The following is a 14,261-nucleotide window of genomic DNA, read 5'->3' as shown; positions in this document are numbered from 1 at the left end:
TTGCATCTCAGACTGAATATGGCAAACTATCTGTTCATTGCTTTTACTAAGAGCCACAGGCACTTAAATCCCCACTCTTTTAAACACGCTAAACAGAAGGAGGAAATATCACTAGACACAAGAAGCAGCAGCAATTTCACTAGTTAGTAGAGCCCTGGGCGATCATTCACTTTTGCAACGTGTATGAGCACTACTACTTAGGCACGCCAGGCAGGGACACCAGACACTTGCTATTATACACAGCAGCAGACACAGTAGAGCTGGCTGCTCTACGTCCATCAGCACCAACAGCTTATTTTAGTGAAGCCCACAAAATTCTTAGTGCCAATTCATACATTCTAGTTTAAGATAAACACCTGCACTGAATACATATTATCAGCAGGCACCTGAGAAACTGCTACTAAGCATACTCACAGGCTCTCTAGGTCCTGGACTTGGGATGCAGCAGGCACCTGAAAAACAAAGTTGATTTCCAACCTCATTCTGATGGCACAGTAAAGCTTTCAAATCGACAGCAACTCCTTGCATGAGCAGAGGCACCACACAGTTCGCAAGATACTCGCCAAAGAAATACCAGGAATTTTGCATCAGACATTGCTCCGACAACATCCAAACACATCATGGATTTCAGAAGCACAGCTTACACCATCCTAATTCACACCAGCCAATTTCTCTCCATTCTACCCTTCCCTGAGAATAAATGCCTGTCTCGACATCCACCCAAAATAAGACTGCAACTCAGTTTCTCCCTTCTACCATCAACAAAAATCCGAACTGAACTAGAATACGACTTTATTGGAAAAATTCTTCCATTAAGTTACACCTGGCTTCAAGGATGTCCAGTTGGCTGTTCTCAAGTCCAGTGCAAGAAATCAAAAGCCAAAATATTCCAGGCAGTTGCAATTTCTGCTGCAGGTAAAGGCAGGAGGGAATCACAGACAAGCCTGACCACCTCAACAGGAGCTGCTACATTCAGCTATGGCAAAGGCTCCTCCATAACCACAGCCCTACAGAGACGCTGCTTCAGTCTGGCAAGGAGGTACTTACGACACAGCTATGATTTTTGTCTGTGAGTTTCACAGTTTTCAGACCACCAGAGCTACTCATTATTCACAGTATCATCCAGGTTAAAGAAAAGCTCTCAGAACTTGCTATCCATGTGAAACCTGTTTCGGATGAACACAGTTGAACTAGTGGGCTCCTTGCACTGTACACTACCGGTTTAGTCAAGTGGGATTGAAAATAGCTCTGTAGGTTCAGGCCAATGCAAGTCCTTTGTGAGAGACAGGGGACAAAAACATCTTCCAGTTCAACTATGCAGCACTCCCAAACCACATCCACTCAGCAGGACATACCTGTTGGAGCTGTTGCAGGTTCTGTTGTTCCAATTCCTGAACTTTACTGGTTAATTGTGCAATTGTATCCTTCTGACCCTTAGGACAAAAAAAGAAGTTTAAAAGTGTAAATATAACATTTCCACAGCCAGAAATACTGCAACAGAACTTATTTCCCTTTAGAATACCTAGGAAGCTTACCTGCAGCCGTTCTCCTCTGTTACCAATCTCTTTCTCCTTCTCTTCCAATAAGGCCTCCATGGTTTTCACCTGCTTTTCCTTCCCCTTCAACCTGTACCATTAAACACACACAGACACAAAGCATAAACCCTTGCTCTTTTATCCATCTGAAAAATAAACAAAGGGACATCCTATGCTTTGCAGCATATAAAAGCAGCATATGTGATCAAAGGCACAAACTCCATTCATCCGCTAAAGATCAATGTGTGAACACTTACACTTCAGTCTGGGTTGGCAGAAGATGCCCTTAATCAATGGTAATGCTCATTAAGTGACAGCAGACAAATGCTGCACTGACATATATTGCAGGGATTTTACACTCCTTACCTAAAAATACTTACTTCCCCCTCCCCAGCTGGGGACACAAGGGACTGATGACCATGGTGGCTCAATTCTCATTTATCCACCCAGCTACAGCACAGGTATTATCAAAGTAAGTTTGCCATAGTGCCTTGCCCTACACCCTTCCACCCCAACTTGAATTTTACCCCTTGTAGTTTAACTGGGGCTCATGAAGCCATGCAGCACTTCATCTTGTTTGCCATCTCAGGCCTAGGTATTTCTAATAAGGACACATGTCTAGTAAGACAAGTGTTAATAGCCTGGAACATTTCACGCAAAGTGCAGACACCAGGCAAGAACATTTTAGAGTGAGGCAGGGAAGCAAGGGGTGCAGCACAGGGCAGATCCAACATGTTAACAACTGTACTTACAGAGTCTGAAGTTCTTTGACTTGTGATGTAATCGACACCTAAAGAAAATAAGAACTACTTCAGTTCAATGCACATGGAAGAGACAGATAAATGCTATAAACAGCTCTAAGGAGAAACGGGGAAAATCCATTAGAAATTATTAGAATAGGCACTGTTACAGTTGTGTAAGCACGAACTTTTTTTTTTGTAGAGGAAAATAAATTATGAGAAATCAAGTGTGTTCACTATTTACTTTTTCCACATTTAAAATGTGACTTCCAGAGCAGAAAAGAAAACCGTGCGAACAGGAACACAAGCAGGCCCAATGGAGCACACTCCCACCATGAGAGACAAAGAAGCAAACACTGATGAAGACAACCACCTCAGTAGCAACTACAGCTCACATCAGAGACCACTCCTGGTCATTTAGACCTTTGCACAAGCAGGTGCTTCTTAGATGCTCTCTGCAATGTCAGCACTCCCTTAAATTCCCATTCTAAAGCTGAACATGGATCAAAGAAATACCATTTAATGGGAACACTTCCTTTCAATTTTGTATAAAAGCCTGACAGTGACTATCTGTGTTGATACTGGCTGTCCAAACCACCTGCTTAGTTTAGTCCTCTACCACAAAATGACGGGAGTTTCAGACATTCCCAAAAATCTCTATTCTGCTTGCAGGAGAACAAAAGGTGCATAATACACCACCTCTGGAGCAAGCACCCCTCATAGGTAGCCTTCTGGAGACAGTAACTCTAAACTGCATTTTGTTCTGGGCTCCGTGTCAGTTCCAGGGAAGGAAAACACACACAAATGCCTCCAGTTCCTAGGAATTTGCTTTGGAGGAAAAGCCCAAGATGGAAACGTATTCTATAAAGCTTTGCCTAAAAAGGACAAAATTTGAACACTCAGGAAAGAAGAAAAGTGCATGACATTGGAATGTAGTGAGAAAGAGTGAAGAAAGTACAGACATAAAAACCCACGACCCACACACAAACAAGTAAGCAAACTTCCTGACAGCACAAATGGATTAAGCTGCCTGCAGAATGGCCTCCCTAAGGAAACACAGGTTCCCTTTGTGGTGGATGCTAGACAGCAAGCATGCCAAAAAAGCCAGTACTCTTCCACTTCTGCATTCCTGATAGCTAGAGTAAAACTTACTCCGCCAAGACAAGCTTTCTTTGAACACTGGAAAGAAAACAGTCTTAGCTTTACCTGGGAACCAGATACTATTTGGGCCTGTAGTATTTTTCTAGCAACACAGAAAGGCCAACAAAAGGAGAACTCGCACCTTCAGCACTTGAGATTTCTGAGTTGCTGGCCTCAAAGGATGCCCCAGGGTTGCATGTTTACTACAGGGACAATATGCAACATGCCCAGCCAGAACTAATGCTACAATGCTTTAAGTTATAGCAATTCTTGCCAAATTTCATACTGAAAGTTCAAAAAGCTCAGGCATCCAGAGGAATGTGGTTTTTGAAGGACAGTAGTAGTTATACTACGTATTTACAGCTTTGTACCCAAGAATAGCATAGCTCTACCATTAAGATGTTCCCTTTCCCAACGACATTCACCAGTGAAACAAAACACACTAGAACAGAAATGAGTGAGCAGCACATCCACGGCAAGGCTGTTTCACACTTCTGGTACTAAGGTATTTTACCTGTTTTTCCATCTCAAGCTGGGAATTTCCTACTTCTTCTTTCAGAGCCTCTATTTCCTGTGTCAAAGCCTTTTCAATGACAAAACAGACAGGATTGGACAATGGAAACACAAAAATGCCACAAAAAGGGACGCTACAAAATCATCACTATAGAATGCCATGCAGTAACAAATAAATGGTAGTCAGTGGCATAGACACAAAAAGGAAGGTAGGTATTGCAGAGAGATACCTGAACAGCCTTCTCCTTGCTTGCTACTTTAAGGATTTCAGCTTGTAGGAGTTCCTCCACTGATTTTATTTTTCCATCCTTCTCATGGATCCTTAAAGAGATTAGACAAACATTAGTTGGCTGAACAAATGCGCTACTCGAGCAAATACACAAGCTTTGGTTCTGCTATTCCATCATGTTGCCAGCCTCTGGGATCCACAGAGGGACTAAGCAGAATAAACAAAAAGGAGGAATAGGACTGGGAATAATGCAGAACAATCTGGCTTTATATAACCAGTAGTTCACATGCTAAATAGATACTATTACTGTCTAAAAATGCAGATTAAGGTATCAATAGTCCCTGGAATGACATACACTTAACTTCAGCCTTCACTGAACATGCCCAAGTATTTATCAACTTCAAATACACACACAGAGCATAAACAAGCCCACTCCTTTCAGAGTGCCTACTGAAAAAAAAAGCAAACACCAACGATTATCTGACAGTCTATCCTTGTCTAGTCAGTTAGGCTTATGAAGTTAATTGCTTAGCAGAGAAGGAACTGGATTTTCAAAAGTTACTCATGTGATATGTTTTCTAAAGTGATAATGCTCCCTGCCACACAAACATACTTCACCCAGTTAAAAGCAAATCATTTCAGGGAAGCATAACACTTAGAAGTCTTGGAATAACAACAGACAGAAGTAACAATCAGAAATGAAATCTGTGCAGTAACTTACACTTTCTGGAGTTCTTCCACCAGTGATTGGAAGGAAACCTGTTCAAAACAGAGCTTCAGAAGACAGCAAAACAATCTGCAGGTGTTGAGGGGTTTGGAGTAGAGCTTGAGCACTCTGGCACTGGATAAACTATGTAGCACCCTAACGATTTGATCTATCTGGCTGCTCTTGAGGAAGATTAACTATTGGTCTCCAGTTCCCGGCAAATCAGTAAATACTAAGTCTGCCACGGGTTCCAAGAAAAAAAAAAAAAAGCAAACCCACACCATCTTTACCAGGAGAGGCTGAGGTTCAGGACCAGCATTTGATTAGCCAAATTTTTCACACTGGCACTACTGTACAGCTCTCCACAGTTATTGTGCCTACCCTCTCCCATAAGTGGCTTTCAAGAAACTAAGTGCCCTCCTGAGTGGTCCAAGCAGAGCTGGATGTCAAGGAAAGGCACTTCCTGGTCAGCACCAAGTATACATCAAAAACAGCAATCCTGGTTTTGCGTCACTGAACAGAGACAAACCAAAGGGGGCTGTCACACCTGCACAAGTGTGTATTAACATTAAAAAGTTCAAATATGCATAATGAAGCTGATGCAGTATCATCTGCCTGCCAGCCATGCTTGCTGCATTGGGCTTCTGGAGGGGGGGGGGGGGGTTGCAAAATCAACCCAAAGCCATTTCAGTGCATGCAAACTCACACCAACCCAGAACCATTGCCAAGTGGAACCTTTACATTTGCCATGTTTCTGACATTTATGCAAAGGAAGTATTTGACAAGAGTATCAGCTTCCAGACCAATGCTGGAAGAAAACAGGATTGTTTGCCAGCAGGCTTCAAAAGACATCTTCACCTTTTTCCCTTGACTTTTGCAACCACAGCAAGATTCTTTTAGATTTAGTTTAGGTGTAATAAAAGTTTTAGATGAAAAGCGCTACCTGCTCCGATTGCTGAATTTGCAGACTTTGAAGTTCTTTTCTCAAGGATGAATTTTCCGTCCGCAGTGCCTTTGAAAGCAGACACACAGATAATGAAAGACTCATTTGTTGGAGGAAAAGCATTAAGCTTGACAGAAAAGTCGCTTATTTTAGAACAAGTGAAAGACTTGTAAAGTCTGAAAGAGACCCTCCTCTGCAGCAAGTTGGAGCCAAAGTATTCAAGGGACTAATTAGTCACTATGGACAACTCTGACTGGACTTCAATCTATAGGAAGCTGAAGTCCAGGGGAACATTACGGTGATGTGCTCATATATTTGGCTGTTTAGTAAGTAACCTATTTGCTAGTGTGCAATGCCTTCCCAGTACAGGGGTGTCATCGATGCACTTGGAATGTAAGAACATTAAGAGACTGAGCATTGTCTTGGCTATGTCCAGGTAGACAGGACATAGCTTTCCAGTAAAACCCAGTTGAAAACAAACAGGAATTTTTGTACTGGCTTTCCAGACTTCTCATCACTAGCTCCTTTATAAACAGAAGAGAAAGGAAATACCTTTATCATCATTCCAGAAGTGTCACTAGTTTATAATCTGTTTAACCCTTCAGATTATCAACTAAGCAAAAAGATGCAAGACTCCCAAACACCCTTTCCTAAAGAAAGATTTGTTGCACGTTAGGCCAAACATACTGCTCTGGAGATACTCACTTCATTCTGAAAGACACCAGGTACACATCCTAGTTAAATCTACTCTAGACTAAGCAGAGTAAGCATGTGCGTTGATGGCATACATTAAGTGCTTCTCTATCTCATCAAAAAGGTTTCAACCTTGTCTCCAATGAGATGCTTTTCCTATCAAAGGGAATGACCTCAGACTTCACTATAAGCACTCAAACATACACTTTGCACAAGAGCACTTAATCTCTACTTCCCCATAAAAAGACAGTATGAGAGATTTTACCTTCAGCTCCTCTTCTTTATTAGCCACCTGTATGAGTCCTGCCTCAAGCAGCTCTTCAACTGTCTTTATTTTGTCATCCCTCTCTCTCATGCTGAGAAATCAAAAGTGAGATTTAGGAAAGAGTTAATCTTTGAAGGCAGTTCAGCTATCAACAGTAACTTTGCTGCCAGCAAAACCAGGCCTTTGTTTTAGCCGCTGATTCGAAAGAAAAGTATTTCTTACCTTCTTTCCATCTGCTCTAGCAAGTCTTTGTTTGCCTATAAAAAACACAATAGGGCGATCATTAATTGGATCAATAATGGGTTGGGATTTTAAAGCCAGAAATAACTAGAGAGCATCAACTTAACCAGAAGCTTAGTTACCACACTAATCCAGAAGGGAAAATAAAGTAGGGGAAGAATAACCTCATGGCACGTGCATCTAATATTGATGCTGGAAAGATTTCAGTCCTTCGAGGTGGTACACATCTAGCCGAAATGCCTTTGTGATTTTACAGTGATAAGACTACAGGAGTTCTGGTGACAAGATGCTGTGGGACATAGGACCCCAGTGATCCTAGGGAGCATCAAGCATGACAAGCACTGTGCAGCGGCATCTAATCTGTAGCAGCTAGCTCAGCACCTGAAAAATCTACTTGAGTGTTTATCAAAACCACAAGCTCCACCTGAGGCTCACGCAGCAGAACATCTATGACTTCTCAACAACATATTGTGAGAGACCACACGAACATAAGCCAGTTACCAAGAAAAATCAGCCCCACAATTTCAGACAGGACAGCAAATCAGGCAGACCCAGGGGAATAAGGCTGCAAATCTGGTTGTCTGCCAGAAGAAACTGAGCTGCTCCAGACAGGGAGCTGCTGGCTAGCAGACACAAGTGCAGAAAAGGAAACAAGTTTCCTGTCCTGCAAGTCTTCTTCCTGTGTTTCAGGAAGTTCTCTCATTCCACACTGATATAAAGTCAGGGGCGTTCACAAGAGCTATCCCATCCCAGGCAATACCTGCAAAGGAGATGGGGCTGAGCAACACAACAGCTTATCCAGCCCGAGTACCAGTCAGGATGGCTGCAAACAGGTGTGCCATGGGCAAAAATACAGAAGAGAAGGCAAAAAGACATCATGATACGAGAAGTTTTCCCGTTCCATTGGCCTCTTCTTTGGTTACTACCAGTTTGAGAATTCATTCCAGGATGGAAGAAAACAAGTACAGTAAAAATCCTACTCTGATCTCTCCACAGCACTGTAAGAAACCTTTCCCCTGGAAGGGCTGGCTGTTCATGGGAATTTTCTTTTATTCCCAAAAATTGCCAATAAAAGCGGGAGAGGTTGGAGAAGTCAGTCCTTGCTTGTGTTAGGCTAGCATTCTTCAGGGGAGGAAAAAACAATGTTTTGTTTGGACACTCTTGGCTAGGTCTAGCAGACAGTCACAACTGCCTTACTTGAACCCTCCATGGAAAACAAAATACCTAAAAAGTAACAGGCTTTGACACCAACCAGCTCAGCCTAGGGTCAGCCTAAGAAAAAAAACACTTAACAAGTTGAAAAGAACAGAAGATAGTTGATACAACCTCAGCAAACGCTGGCTATACCTGCTCTGACAGGAGAGTCTGCAGCTGCTGAACTTCACCTTGCAGAGTTGTGTTTTGATCCTTGAGAACCTGGAAGGAATTTAAACATTTTATCAGTTCAGAACTACAAACCCTAACTCCAGCATTTCATAACAGCAATGAGGTAATCAAATAGCACAGAACTCATTACAGTGAGTTCTTTGGAAGCTACTTTCCTGCTTTCTATTTCTTTCTATCCTTTCCCCTTCTTTCTTGCTTTTCTGTATAAATACTTTTGTCCTTATGTTCCCATGAGAAATTCAGCTGTTACCATCTTTATTCCCTGGCAGAAAAATCAGACAGTACCAAGTGTGACAGGCAAGAGAAACTGCATTTTCCTCCTAAAGCAGTATCAGCATCATGTCAAGATTTGATAGCTGCCTCTTACAAAACACTCATATGGCAAAGCAAATGATCCAGGATCACCTCTCTAGTTCTCTTCAGCTGAGGATGCACAGCAAGGAATTGACAGTCCAGCAAGCAGAGAGCTTTGCACAGCTCCTACACTTGGTCGGACTGCAGGCTGGAAAGAGGCAAATCAGGGAGACGAACAAGCATACCGAGCACCTTGCCTCCACTCCTGCACTCCTGCTCCATACAAAAGACATGGCAGCCCTTAACAGACAGACTGTCTAGATTTCTCATATGTATTTCTAAATCCTCCTCTATTATTGTTTTTTGCTTTACAAAGTCTTTTTAAAGACCTGCTTGCTGCTTTAAAACAGTAAAAAGCAGGACACATGATCTGTGCTTCAGACCCAAAGCCTTTCAGGGACAATGTAAGCAGGAAAGGACAGCAAAGGCAAGGATTAAAAGAATTGCTCTGTTTTGAACCTGGCTTTTCCATCTTTCATGTGCATGGGAAAAAAGCAGTACTTCCTCAGGTGGAAACATTTAGCACAGAGCCGTCTGGCTTACGTTTGGGATCAAAGACAGGAGGAGAAGGAGACTAGAAGGCCCCATAATATTCATGTCGAGAGCTCTGGGGATTTCCACAGTATCACTATGATGACAATCTGTGTTCAGTTCTCTATTCACTTCCCAAGAACTGCCAGAAATTGCATCCAGGTGATTTTTGCCATTCCTTAGCACCAAGTTGATTTCAGCACATAACCATTCACAACACCTCTAAGGCTTTTTTCCTCAGTAGCAGTTACTTCAGGAACTAACACGCTAAAGGAAGTTCCGTTTATTCCTCCCCATACTCGTTTTCAGCATTTCACCTACCATCTTAAAATGTTCCACCATGCTGACAGCCCTGTGAACATCACTAACCTGAGACCTGCCAACTTGCTGAAGACTGCCACCTCTTCCCACTCCCCTTTCCAGACTGTTTATGCACCGATTGCCCAGCACACACACTGAAGATTCAGTCAATAGCTTTATTAGAAAAAACAACTGAAGCTGTACTTTGCTTCCTAATCTATTAACTGAGTAAACTTCTTCCCTCTTGCTCTCTGACAGCTTAGAGAAACTATGGAGCCTTGCTAGGGACCCTCATCAAAACCTCTTTGAAAGTGCCACTGTAATACGTGAATCAAGCTTACTACTTGCTTGCTAACACCTTCAAAGAGCTCCAGGAGACTCATGAGGCATGGCTTCCCCTACCAAAGCATGCTGCCTCTGCCACTACCCACCTACTGTTTCTCACTAGCAAACTTACCAACTTCCCACTCTGCATCTCATAATGTCTTTTCACCAGAAACATCAGAAGAGCAGCAGTACTCAACGTGGGCTTTAAAGGAGTTACAAAGATGAAGCCATCACCTTTCTCAGGAAGCAGGTCTATTTCTAACAGCTGAAGTTCAGAAGAAAAAGCCTAAGGTGGCAGAGGGCAAGGAGGAATTAAGTGCATACACCATCTAGAAACAAGTACCAGCTTTGCTGTGCAGACTCCAGATGTCAGAACTAAAAGCTTCAGCAATTTAGCTGCAGCCTTATGAGAAATAATTGGGAAGACAGCAGGAGAAAAATAAGCACTTTTACACCTACTCTGGGGGAGGGGCAGGGAGACAAAGACCTGACAACATGATAATCCAAAGGCTCACAACAAGAAGGCCTTGAGACTCAGAAGGTGGAATGCAGGAAAACCACAATAGTTTTTACTAAACAGCCTCCTTTTCCAGATTTCAAAGATCTCACTCTTCACAACTGCAGGCACTGTGCTTGTGTTATGCCACCTCTTACTCTGCTGCACGGTTGTTGCTGCTACTGTGACATCCCACATCACTCTTGCCTTGTGAAGCGAATACTATAATTTACCTTAATACCCGAAACTCAGTTCTATTTCATACATCAACATTCAGTTGTATGAACTGCTCTGCAACCTCTGAAGTCTGGAAAACTTACTGTAAATAAGCACAAGAATAACTGTTCTGCATCTTACCTTGAATTCTTCTTTTGTGTTTGAAATCTGAGCAAGTTCTTCTCGAAGCTGATCTTCAAGTGTTCTTATTTTGTCATCTTTGATGTGAATGCTGAGACACAGCAGAACAGTTAAATACATTTCCTCATCCAAGTCTTACAAAAAGCATCAATTCAAAAGAACACAGAAGACTGACAAACATTGTTTATCAAATCCCGAGCTATTTACCTTTTCTGCATCCTTTCCAGCTCATGTACAGCAGCAGCCTAGATATAAAGAGGATTAACACAGACTTAGGATACATCACATGATTCAATCAACCTTTCATTCCACAATATTAAAAAGCTAGAACAAGTCATTTGGCCTCTCAGCACATGACTCGCCAGCAAGAGCGAAAGAGCTTTGTCTTCATGCACTTTTAGAAGACTGCTATGTAGCAGGCAAGCATGCAGTTAGAGGTCTTCTTCCCTTTGCCTAAGAGATTCATTTGACAACCAGGATTATCTCTAATTAAACACTTCATTTCCACCTCTATAATGAACAGGCCACATAGCAGTAACAGAGGGACAGCATTTGTGTTCGGTTCTAAAAAGGAACTTATGGTGAGGCAGAGAGGGGCTGTATGCTTTTGGGGTTTGAGGGATGCTCATGACCTTTATATGCAAATGCTGAAACTGCATATTCAAGCACAGTTGTCTTCACTCCTGTGAAGCATCCAGCACTCTGCACGCCTGCAAATCTACACCAACCAAGCTAACTGCTTCATTAACTTGGTTATTTAAGTAAGAAAGATTTTGCTGGTGAAGGACGGGTAAGAAGCAGGCCTCCCACCAGCTATAAGAATTCCAGGGAATCACGTATTAGCCCAATTCGGTAGCCTGATGTCTTTAATGTGCTTAAGCACAGCTCCCTTAAAGCCAACAGATCTGCATTTGCATTTATGACAGAATAGGTAGTGGAAGAGAACAAAGAAATATTTAATGAAATAATTATTTTACCTGTTCATTTGTCAGAGCCTGTAACTTCTGTACTTCTGATTTCAGAGATAGGTTCATATTCTGTAAAACCTTAAGGAAGGAGAAAAAAAAAATGTCTATCTGCACTTCGCATAGAGACAGTATTTCAGGCAAGTTCACCCTCCAGTGCAAAGTATTTCAGGTTACTTTTTGAAGGCTCTAGAGTTAAAACAAGGTAAAGGGGTAAAAAGCAAGGCAAAACCTCAAGCTTTCTTATCAACAGCTTCCCAACATCAAGCATTGGCCTTGCCTAGAACAGCAATCTCAGCAGACTCGTTGCTGAAAGAGTAGCTGCTGACTCAAAGGCAGCAGTCTTGCAAGTTTCATTTTGTACATGCAACCAACAAGCCTCTCCCTGTATCCACTGGCAGATGCACATGGCTGTTACTATACCTTGAGCTCTTCCTCCTTGCTGGTTAAGTTGGCACGTTCATTGCCTAACGAGTCCTCCATCTGCTTTATCTTTTTGTCCTTTTCTGCAATCCTGCACAAATGAGAAATGATGACACATCAGTACTGAAAGGTCTTGGATGAAAGTGGTACATGAAGTGTCAGGCTAAACACAAAATACACGCTGGCCCCTAAGCCCAGCTCTTACTCTAACTCCTGCTGACAGTACACTTTGGGTCCAAAAGCTTTTCCATCCATTTTAAATGGTGTGTGCTTGCCAAAAATTTATGAGACATTTTCCAGCTCTGAAACACAACTACCCAATCTCCCAAAGGGAGAAGTCTCCTGGCACAGCCATATAGCCCAGATATTAACAGTTTTCATGGTCACACACATTCCTGCACACTGCACTGATCCCTAAACATAAGCAGTGACAAACAAGAGAGGAGACACTGCTTTCCGTGTAGCACAGAGCCACGTACAACAGACTCCAAATCTGAGGCCAGCCACAGAAGGGAAATCCATTGGAAGCTGTTTCCCAGCTCCCAAGTCAATCTCATGGTGAGAGTTAAAAGCATAGGCAGCAACGTTTCCATCACCAGTCCCTCCCATACACACTGCACGTGTGTGGAGAAAAGGCAGCATGCATTAAAAGCCAGTAACACCTCCCAAATACCAGAGGAAATGAATGCTCACACTTTGTGCAGTTCTTCTGCCAGGACTGAAGCCGAGTTCTGCAGAAGAGGAGGGGAGGGGGGAAAAACACAACATAGCTGAAAGTAAAGCAAGTCAAAGAATCATCATCTACAGTGAGCCAGAAATAGCATTTGTAAGATTTGCCTAGTTATTTTGAACTGGCACAGGACACTTCCAACTATTTCCTGGCTAAGGAACACTGAAGTAATACCAGCACACACTTACGTCCCTTCCCCTTTGGCCTAAGGTGACATGAAGGGAAAACATGAACCATCTTATTTGCCCTTTACCAGATTCAAACAAGCCACAGGGATCACCAGCACTCATCTCTCAAGGGTTAAGTGCTTTACAGGACATTCTGCTGAAGCCACTCAAATTTAAAAAAACGAAAACCCTGCACAGGGCATCAGGACTTGTGTTAGGAACAGAAACAGCAGCATAAAATCAACAAGTGGCGTTTTTTTCCCCCCTAGAAAAAGCCTATTCTCACGTGGTCACCCACAACAGCGTAGGGGAGACCCACCGCACTGGTTATCAAGGGACCTCTGCAGAATATTTCACATCCAGCTTGGTATCAGCTGTGGCAGAAATTTCACATTCATTTGTGCTTCAGATACATGGTCCTCCTTACCCAGCCTTACCCTCCACCAGAATCCTGGCTCTTTCAGAGCTTGTGCCCATGGGACCCCTATAGCAATTCTTATACTGCCTTATCTGGACCATACCAGAGAGAACAGTATCACAGAAATAAATAAATAAAGGGAATAAAGAGTTCCAGTCCCAGAGGGTCACCTTAATGACCAAAACAGTTTCATCCATCCCAATGTCCTGAGAAGCACCCAGCCCAACTTCACCCCCCCAAAGCGCCATTTTTACAGCCAGCATCTGTAGCAGAAGAATGGCCCCGTGTTTCTATGGCCAGTGGGGCCACATGGAGACAGCACACATCTCCTTCCAACAGCCTCCCTGTGTCACCCAGAGCTAAGGAGTAAAATTTCCCTAGGGATGCATTTTCAAAGACCTTTAGAAGGACTGGGACGGAGAGGAGTAGGTCATGAAGACACTACAAATCCAGAGAGCCTCTTCCTTCTCTACTCTCGCTGCCCAATGGGTTAAAGCACTTTAAGCAAAACCAGATAACACATTTTCAGTCTGATGTTGAAGTTAATCAAACTACATCAATCACGCCCATGATTAAAAGAACACAGCACCCAATTGCATAGGAACAGTCTCCATTTGCGCCTACAGAAGTCACGGCCTTCCTGAGCTGCTTTCTGTGGCCTAGCTCTACATGGAAGCAACTTCAGTGACCCTGGGGTTTTACATAGTGTTTACAACAGAAATAATTTCTCAGAGAGACAGTCAAATTAAAATTTTAGATATTAAAAAGATCGAGAAAGGTATTGTGCAGGTTTGCTGGGTTTT

General features: G+C 42.8%; 1 protein-coding gene across 16 annotated transcripts in view; it reads right to left on the bottom strand.

Moving 5' to 3' along the window:
- KTN1 (kinectin 1) overlaps positions 1–14,261 on the bottom strand; it is a 78,029-nt gene that overhangs the window by 20,855 nt on the left and 42,913 nt on the right. For 12 of the 16 annotated variants that reach the window (XR_008747365.1, XM_055804970.1, XM_055804988.1 and 9 more), the window contains 16 exons: positions 12,837–12,874; positions 12,144–12,234; positions 11,733–11,801; positions 10,963–11,000; positions 10,756–10,846; positions 8,352–8,420; positions 6,987–7,021; positions 6,765–6,855; positions 5,807–5,875; positions 4,879–4,916; positions 4,159–4,249; positions 3,930–3,998; positions 2,288–2,325; positions 1,536–1,626; positions 1,356–1,433; positions 415–452 (listed from right to left, as the gene is read on the bottom strand). Coding sequence is in view for 15 of the 16 variants with exons in the window: in XM_055804970.1 (XP_055660945.1) it covers positions 415–452; positions 1,356–1,433; positions 1,536–1,626; positions 2,288–2,325; positions 3,930–3,998; positions 4,159–4,249; positions 4,879–4,916; positions 5,807–5,875; positions 6,765–6,855; positions 6,987–7,021; positions 8,352–8,420; positions 10,756–10,846; positions 10,963–11,000; positions 11,733–11,801; positions 12,144–12,234; positions 12,837–12,874 (1,034 nt within the window). In the remaining variant the exon portion in view is untranslated. The remainder of the gene's footprint in view (positions 1–414; positions 453–1,355; positions 1,434–1,535; positions 1,627–2,287; positions 2,326–3,929; positions 3,999–4,158; positions 4,250–4,878; positions 4,917–5,806; positions 5,876–6,764; positions 6,856–6,986; positions 7,022–8,351; positions 8,421–10,755; positions 10,847–10,962; positions 11,001–11,732; positions 11,802–12,143; positions 12,235–12,836; positions 12,875–14,261) is intronic. The other 4 variants (XM_055804966.1, XM_055805020.1, XM_055805031.1 and 1 more) reach the window with 1 other exon arrangement.

The sequence above is a fragment of the Falco peregrinus genome, chromosome 1 (assembly GCF_023634155.1).
Source record: "Falco peregrinus isolate bFalPer1 chromosome 1, bFalPer1.pri, whole genome shotgun sequence".
In the NCBI taxonomy this organism is placed as follows: domain Eukaryota; kingdom Metazoa; phylum Chordata; class Aves; order Falconiformes; family Falconidae; genus Falco; species Falco peregrinus.
The sequence above is the reverse complement of the archived record's forward strand: the minus strand, read 5'-3'. Positions and strand labels throughout refer to the sequence as shown.